General features: G+C 41.7%; 1 protein-coding gene across 1 annotated transcript; it reads left to right on the top strand.

Moving 5' to 3' along the window:
• The first annotated feature begins 3,279 nt into the window (after positions 1–3,279).
• On the top strand, positions 3,280–8,369 carry LOC124663433. The gene is made up of 7 exons (XM_047201133.1): positions 3,280–3,372; positions 4,119–4,223; positions 4,302–4,408; positions 5,112–5,266; positions 6,080–6,168; positions 6,250–6,754; positions 8,242–8,369. Exons 1-7 carry the CDS (start codon positions 3,286–3,288, stop codon positions 8,367–8,369), a joined length of 1,176 nt encoding a protein of 391 aa, XP_047057089.1. The 5' UTR covers positions 3,280–3,285.
• The last annotated feature ends 17 nt before the right edge of the window (positions 8,370–8,386 follow it).

The raw sequence follows: 8,386 nt of genomic DNA, 5'->3' as shown, positions 1-8,386 counted from the left end.
TTTCCTATAATGAACTTGTTGAGTACGCTCGTACTCATCCCACTCTTAAATCCTCGCTTAGATATGGAGGCCACGATGGAGGATCTACGAGTGCAACTCAAAGGCCGAGGAGTCAACAAGTACTTCAAGAAACAGGGACCTATCGGAGGAGTCGGATACCACATCCAACAAGGAAAAACCTAGATTAGCAATAGAAAGGAGCTAGTTTCCTAAACTTAGCTCCTATTTAGCTAGAATCTATTCATAGCCTCTGTAGCTAGTTAAATACTCTACAAATAGAGTTCGTGTTAGGATTAGACTACGAGTCGTTCTCCTGGAGTTTATTTGCAGTTTTACCTCATTGTAAAGTAGGAGGCTGTGCTGATCTTTTGTAAAGAGTCTGTGTTGTAATTCTATAGACATGCCTTGGACCCGCATATGTTTCTGTTGTACCACTCTGAGCGATATAATACGTGTGAAATGGTGTTTCATTGGTGTTATATCAGACTTGCATACTACACCATGCAGTGGTATGCCGGGTCACCACATAAACTTAGGGTCATTTTAGGTTCAGTTTTACTATAAGAATCAAAAATTCTAGACCAAGCTTCTTTAAAACTCTCTTCACCACCTTGTTTAAAAGTAAGGATCGATTCCTCAGGTGATAGAGTAACAACTACAGGACTAGTCATGATAATAAAATGCGAGTAACTAATTGTTTTGTGTTTTAAATATGGAGAACAAGATAGTAAATAAAGTAAAACTAGCAACTAATTTTTTTGTATTTTTGATATAAGAGCAAACAAAGCAGTAAATAAAGTAAAACAAAGCAAGACAAAAACAAAGTAAAGAGATTGGATGTGGGAGACTCCCCTTGCAGCGTGTCTTGATCTCCCCGGCAACGGCGCCAGAAAAAGTTGCTTGATAGCGTGCAAGATACACGTCCGTTGGGAACCCCAAGAGGAAGGTATGATGCGCACAACAGCAAGTTTTCCCTCAGTAAGAAACCAAGGTTATCGAACCAGTAGGAGTCAAGGAACACGTGAAGGTTGTTGGTGGCGGAGTGTAGTGCGGCGCAACACCAGGGATTCCGGCGCCAACGTGGAACCTGCACAATACAATCAAAGTACTTTGCCCCAACGTAACAGTGGGGTTCTCAATCTCACCGGCTTGCTGTAAACAAAGGATTAGATGTATAGTGTGGAAGATGATATTTGTTTGCGAAGAACAGTAAAGAATAATTGCAGTAGATTGTATTTCAGATGTAAAGAATGGACCGGGGTCCACAGTTCACTAGTGGTGTCTCTCCCATAAGATAAATAACATGTTGGGTGAACAAATTACAGCTTGGGCAATTGACAAATAAAGAAGGCATAACAATGCACATACATATATCATGATGAGTACTATGAGATTTAATCAGGGCATTACGACAAAGTACATAGACCGCTATCCAGCATGCATCTATGCCTAAAAAGTCCACTTTCAGGTTATCATCGAACCTCTTCCAGTATTAAGTTGCAAACAACAGACAATTGCATTAAGTATGGTGCGTAATGTAATCAACACAAATATCCTTAGACAAAGCATCGATGTTTTATCTCTAGTGGCAACAACACATCCACAACCTTAGAACTTTTTGTCACTGTCCCAGATTCAATGGAGGCATGAACCCACTATCGAGCATAAATACCCCCTCTTGGAGTTACAAGTATCAACTTGGCCAGAGCCTCTACTAGCAACGGAGAGCATGCAAGAACATAAACAACATATATGATAGATTGATAATCAACTTGACATAGTATTCAATATTCATCGGATCCCAACAAACACAACATGTAGCATTACAAATAGATGATCTTGATCATGATAGGCAGCTCACAAGATCTAACATGATAGCACAATGAGGAGAAGACAACCATCTAGCTACTGCTATGGACCCATAGTCCAGGGGTGAACTACTCACACATCGATCCGGAGGCGATCATGGCGATGAAGAGCCCTCCGGGAGATGATTCCCCTCTCCGGCAGGGTGCCGGAGGCGATTGGCGGCGGCCGCGTCTCAGTAAGGTTTTTCGTATCGTGGCTCTCGGTACTGGGGGTTCCGCGACGAAGGCTTTAAGTAGGCGGGAGGGAGGAGTCGGAGGGCTGACAGGGGCCCCACACGCTAGGGCAGCACGGGCCCCCCTTAGGCCGCGCGACCCTAGTGTGGCGGCGCCCCGTCGCCCCACTTCGTTATCCTTTCGGTCTTCTGGAAGCTTCGTGGAAAAATAAGACCCTGTGCGTTAATTTCGTCCAATTCCGAGAATATTTCCTTTGTAGGATTTCTGAAACCAAAAACAGCAGAAAACAACAACTGGCTCTTCGGCATCTCGTCAATAGGTTAGTGCCGGAAAATGCATAATAATAACATATAATGTGTATAAAACATGTGAGTATCATCATAAAAATAGCATGGAACATAAGAAATTATAGATACGTTTGAGACGTATCAGGCGTCTCGGAGTTGTTGGTTAAACGTGTGCTTGTCGATCTTTCAGGTCGGCAGCTTGGTTTTCTCGCCGTTCTTCAGATCTGGCGAGATCTGTTTCTCGACGTGTCACTGGCGTTTGTCGTTGTCCACGACGGCGCTGGGGCCTGGGGCGAGGTGGTTCTTCTGGAGCGAAGATGTTGGTCCGGAGGTGGTGGATTTGCCGTTCTTCTCCGACTTCGTCGATGGGAGGTGGAATATCTTGGTCCAAGAAAGCACGGGGACGTCCCCCGATCGACGTGCCACAGCGACATGTGCCTCCCTGCTTGCAGCAGGCCTGTTCATCGACTCACAAAGCCTCGTTGGCGATGGTGCTTTTTTGGATCTTGTAAAGGTGGAGGTTCGGTGTCTCTTCTTGCGTTCGTCTCGGCGGCGTTGGAATTGGACGGCGGCCGCTGGCTACGGTGGTTGCAGGAAACCTTATGGATCGTTTTGTATTTCTCGATATTTTAGGATTTTATCTGCAAATTCAGGATAATCATTTTATCCTGATTTGTCTTTTAGTTTCCACATGTGTTGCTTCACATAACTTGGTTTTCGATTAATGAAATATGTGGTTGCTCTCAAAAAAAAAAAAGACGCGCACTGCATTGCATTCGAGACGCGCACGGGAAAAAGCACGAGTTAATGGGCCAAGCCCATGCAACCTGTGGGTATGCGCTGACTCGCCAGTTGATGCCTACAGCGTCAAATAGGAGCGGCCCCCGGTACCGGGACACCTGAACCAAAACCCTCACCTCTGTCCTCCCTCCTGTCCACGCCGTTTACCGCCAGCCATGGCGACAGCCCCGCCGCCGCCCGGCGCCTTCGCCTTCTCCCCCGACGGAGAGCTATTCGCTGCCGTAGCCGACCGGCAGGTCCAGGTACTCGCTTCGCCCCTCCTATCCCGAACCCCTGCCCCCCTCTCCTAACCCCCATTCTCACGTGCCGGCTACCTCTTTAGGCGGTCGCTGTGAATCGGGGAACTCTCTGCTTTGGAGTGTTAAGAGTCGCTGCGATACGATGTGCCGTGCTTGAGATGTAGCGTTACATGCCAGTTAGTATTGCCTAGCTGCTGTATGGTTGGTGGGGCGGGTCACTAGCTTCCCTGTTCTGTTTATTGTGGCGATTGACAGTTGAGAAGCTAGTTTCTCTCCAATTTGAGCAATTTGTATGTCAGCATTTTGTAGAGTGTGTTCGAAATGACGAGGAGAGTGCTGTTAGTTTTCGTACGGCTGCTGCTTACATGGTACTGACTATTCATGGCTTGGAATTTGCTTCTAGTGACAAGTGATATTTACTAGATTATTACATAATTGCCAATATTTAGCACCTCAACCAAACTTCTAGAAGCTTCTTCTTGTCCATCGGTCTTTGAAACATGTAACTTGTATGGAATTGGTCGATTCATGTTTGGGAAGTTGAGATTGTTAGAACTAAATATCTGTCCATTTGGGGTCCCATCTAGCTAGCAATAGCAGGGCCATATTTTATTTCTATTTTCTGCTCTTTCAATACATTGCTGCCTCTTTTCATTTTTTTCTTTCGTTGTGAAGTTAAATGAAAGTATCTGAGAATGCAGCGACACAAACATATTCCACTTCTTCACTTGAAATTTTTATTTGGAAAGGTATGGAGTACAACAGGAGGAAAAAAGATAGCAGAATGGACTGATCCAGTTGCAGCCCAAGATGATTCATACAGTTGCATTGCCTGCAGCTCTGTTCAGAAGAAGGTATTTTGCGTCGAGCTTAGGTGTCATCCCCTATGCTGTCGTATTATTTCAGTTTTTGATTGGAGGTGCTTTTTACAGCAGAAAAAGGATGGCAACCTTATTGTTGCTGCTGTTGGCACTGCAAATGGCGAGGTTTTAGCTCTTGATTCTACAGGTGTTATATGGAGAAGTGTTTGTCACACTGGGTATGTGAAATCTTATCATGAACTTAATATTTCTTTGGTATAGATATTGTGATTACCACCTTTGGGGTGCATTTTGCTATAAAAGGTCCCTATTATATCGTTCGTATAAACATCATTTTGATTTATTTATAAGCCTACCATGTTGATTATGCTCATCGCTGTAGTTTCTGCTTAGGAAAAGATCTGCTTTGGTAATCCTTGCACCTTTTTGTAGTTAAAAAACTTAATGATTTTTAATTGCACTTCCTAAATTGCTGAACTAATATTCCATCCGACCCGAAAAAAATGTCGCAGCTTTGTCTAAATTTGGATGTATACACAATTACACATCCGAATTTAGACAAACTTGCGACATCCTTTTCGGGGCGGAGGGAGTACATTTTAACCACATGTTCTTTTGGTCTATTTGTGCGAGATTAATCTTCAGTTTCTTTTTTATTGCGAGATGCTTAAGCTCAACTTCTCACGTAAGTAACTCCAACCGTCCAAGGAAAAATGATTTTTTTTTCTTTTCAACTCAATAAAAGACACAGTTAAGTTGGTCATGCTTACGCAGGTAACATGGGCTTAATTTGATTATTATCACAAGCAAGCCCAAATTTGGTCAGGCCGAAGAAACATCAGCTAGCTCAAAAATACCTATAGAATGACTTTACTGTGAAAAAATGATGCCTACATTGACATGCCTTTCTCTTTCTACTAGCAAGGTAATTTCTCTTCACTTCGCAAAACAAGGGCGCGTTCTTTATACTGCCAGCATGGATGGAGTTATATGTGAATTGGATACTCGTACCGGAAAACCCAAAGACACATTTAAAGCTTCGAAGAAGTCAATTAATCATTTGACAATTTCTCATGGTAAGTGCAGCTTTCATTTTCATGTGCTCCTACCTTATGCATATTTAAAAGATTTGTCTATTAAAGTTCCATGTGTTTGTTTTATTCGTGGGAAGATCTTCACCAACATGTATGGCTTAATTGTGAAGCAGTGCTACATTAGAAGGAATCTCATTCTGATTTCCTTAAATGTTATTTGATCGTCATGTACAGCTGTTATGGACCTTGTCCTGATCCACATCAGCATAAATTTGGTAGGGTAAGGGGGTGAGGACCAGGGACAGGGCACTCACCTCAACCGGGTTGAGCTCTTGTTCCTGACGTGGAAGAGATGCTTTCAGGCTTGTAAAACGTTTTCTTATTTCATTGCTTCAATCAAAAAGTTACATGATAACCTTTCATATGGAAAACTAAACTCTATCTCCATCTTCCATACTAAACCGATGTTGCCTAATTCGTTAACTCTCTCCCTAGCTAAATTATCTCTGTCTCCTAATGTTTTGTTGATCCTAATTCTGATAAGCTTATTCACGGGCTGGGTGACCTTCTTTAACCCATAAAAGTAATAGCCTTTTGAGCTTGTATGATAATTGCCAGTAAACATTGTTTTTTAAATATAGCATACTGGGATACCACCCTGCCAGGAACAAACGCAGGTGGAACAATTATAGCTTATATGTTTGCATCTTTAGTGTTCGAATGTATTTAGTTTATCCAGTGTTGGAACAAAGGCTTGTCAAATTCCCAGTCTTCCATGAATATGGCACCTTCCGTCGTTATTGTTTAGTTGTCCATTCTGTGTATTTTCTGGACTTACATTTTAGGATTTTGCAGAAGAGAAGTTCATGGGTGTCTCAGGTAAGACAACAAAATTATTTAGTGTGAAGGACAAGAAGGAGATCTTGAAGATTCCTTCTGAAGATGTACGCTCTCTCTCTTTATCTCCGAGATGTGCCACGTAATGAAAGAGGTTTTATCACTTATCCATGCCATTGTGATTGCAGGGCCCTATCCAGATGATTTCTGTGTCTGATGATGCACGGATTTCAGTTTCTTGTAATGACAAAACTAAAGAAGTCCAAGTCTGGTCTTGTGATCATCATAATGGCACTATCGGTTCTACAGCCTCCCTTGTCATGCATACTCAGCCAAAGGCTGTAGAATGTAAAAGGAGCGCATCATATGAAACCGGAGGAATTGTTCTTGCAGTATCGAAGAAAGGTGTTGCTTATGTGTGGCATTTACAGACCATCTCCCAAGATGAAAAAGTGCCCACCAAAATCTCAGTAAAAAATTCACCTGATAAAAAGGGCCGCATCCCAATTATCTTAGCTAAATTATGTGATGTCAAAGAAGACAATACAGTTAAGGTTCATGTTGCGTTTGGGTCACCAGGCTGTTTACAGTTCAAGGTTGTAGTATTGGGTGAGAATTGCGGGGACATCAATTTGGTTGCGGAATCTGATGCATTCACTTCGGAAAAAACGAATTTGGAGCAAGATGCTAAAGGTTTGTTGATATATCTGTCAATGTCCAACCATCATTGCTAGTACAGTAAAGTCAATAAATAAGCATAGGGCGGTATCTTAGTAGCGCTGAAAGTTAATTTGACAGATGTTCCTGGCTCTGGCTGCATAACCGCATAGTCTGTTCTCCCTCATTTCTTGTGATTTGCACTTGCTTTTGTTAGTTCATTGCCATGGCAAGAGATGCTTTTACTTTTTGGCTCTTAGCTGTCTCTAGGTATCTGCAACAAACTTGATGGTGTTAAAAATAGTTTCAGTTGTTCAGCAAGATGTTTTCTGACCATTCATATCTTGTAAGTTGTAACCCATAAATTTGATCTTATAACTTACCTATCCAATTATCAGTTGTTTTTTCACAAATATCCCGAGTAACTGCTTTTTGAAGGCTTTTCTATGATCGCAAGTACTCCTTGCCAGATCATATGAGTTGTTTAGATAGCAGGTAGCGTATACTTAACTAATGTATGTCCAATTTGGTAAAACAAATAAGCAGCACATGCAAGTAGTTATATTTTGTTGATGAAAAGGTGTCACACTCAGCGAAGCATGTCTGCCATGTTTTGTAGCTTGTGACTTAATCAAGTACTTTCATTGCTTTCCCAATAAGCGGCAAACGCACTTTTTTTTTTTCCGAAAGCCGGCAGGAGTACTGCCTATTTGTTAGAAGGGTGAAACTGTACAGAATTTTAGAAGACTTGTTGCAAACAGCGACCAGGTTTAGTCAAGATCGTCAGCTACCACTCTCACAAAAGCAAGAGCTCTATGTACCAGGCCGGCAACAACAACAAAAGAAATGTACTTATTTAAAAAAGTCCTGCTATTTCACTCCTTCCATAGGAACCAGGCGGTATAAGCAACCGTGCCGTCAATAGTCGACCTGGTAACTGCACCTGCCTTAGTTTTGTGCAGTTTGCGTTTTGGAAGTCATGGAAGTGCTGCTCTTCTATATTCAACATGTTAAATGTTAAGGCTTTACATTTTTTAATTTTGGTTTTTGTGATGAATGGCTTAATTTGATGGTATGACACTGTGACTCCTCTTTATAAACATTATAGTTTGGCACAATGAACGTCTGTGTTATTTTGTTGTTCTATTATAGGTGAATGTTGCACAGGGATTTGAGATGCTAATTTACAGCTGCAAGGAAGCGAGATACCAGCATATAAAAAGCAGAAAATGCATAGTACTTTTTGTGCCAGATATGATACACTAGCCTACCAATGATAGTATAACAAACCAAAACGTGAGAGAGGTGATGTCCTGTGGCTGCGGCATGCATGTTTTTGACACTAATGACATTTTTGTTTGGTCTTGATTCCTTGTAAATTGAATCACAAATTTTGGACTTTGTCTCCATATGTTTTTACGACTATATGTTATATATGTTATGCTATTGAAGTTACAATTATGTACTTAGTTGAGATGCCTATCGTTGATCTTAACTGTTTATCTATTTCTGTATGTCACTAGGAAATAGCAGGATGGCTGGTGAACAAGATCAACAGGAGAATACTAACCCAACTGATCAAGGAAGATCAAAGAAAAGGACAGCATCTGTTCTGGATTCTACTAATGGTAACAAAAACCATGTTATTTAAGTACCTCCAGACCTGAC

Source organism: Lolium rigidum, chromosome 6 (assembly GCF_022539505.1).
Source record: "Lolium rigidum isolate FL_2022 chromosome 6, APGP_CSIRO_Lrig_0.1, whole genome shotgun sequence".
Taxonomy (NCBI): Eukaryota; Viridiplantae; Streptophyta; class Magnoliopsida; order Poales; family Poaceae; genus Lolium; species Lolium rigidum.
This window is presented reverse-complemented; position numbering and strand designations above follow the sequence as displayed.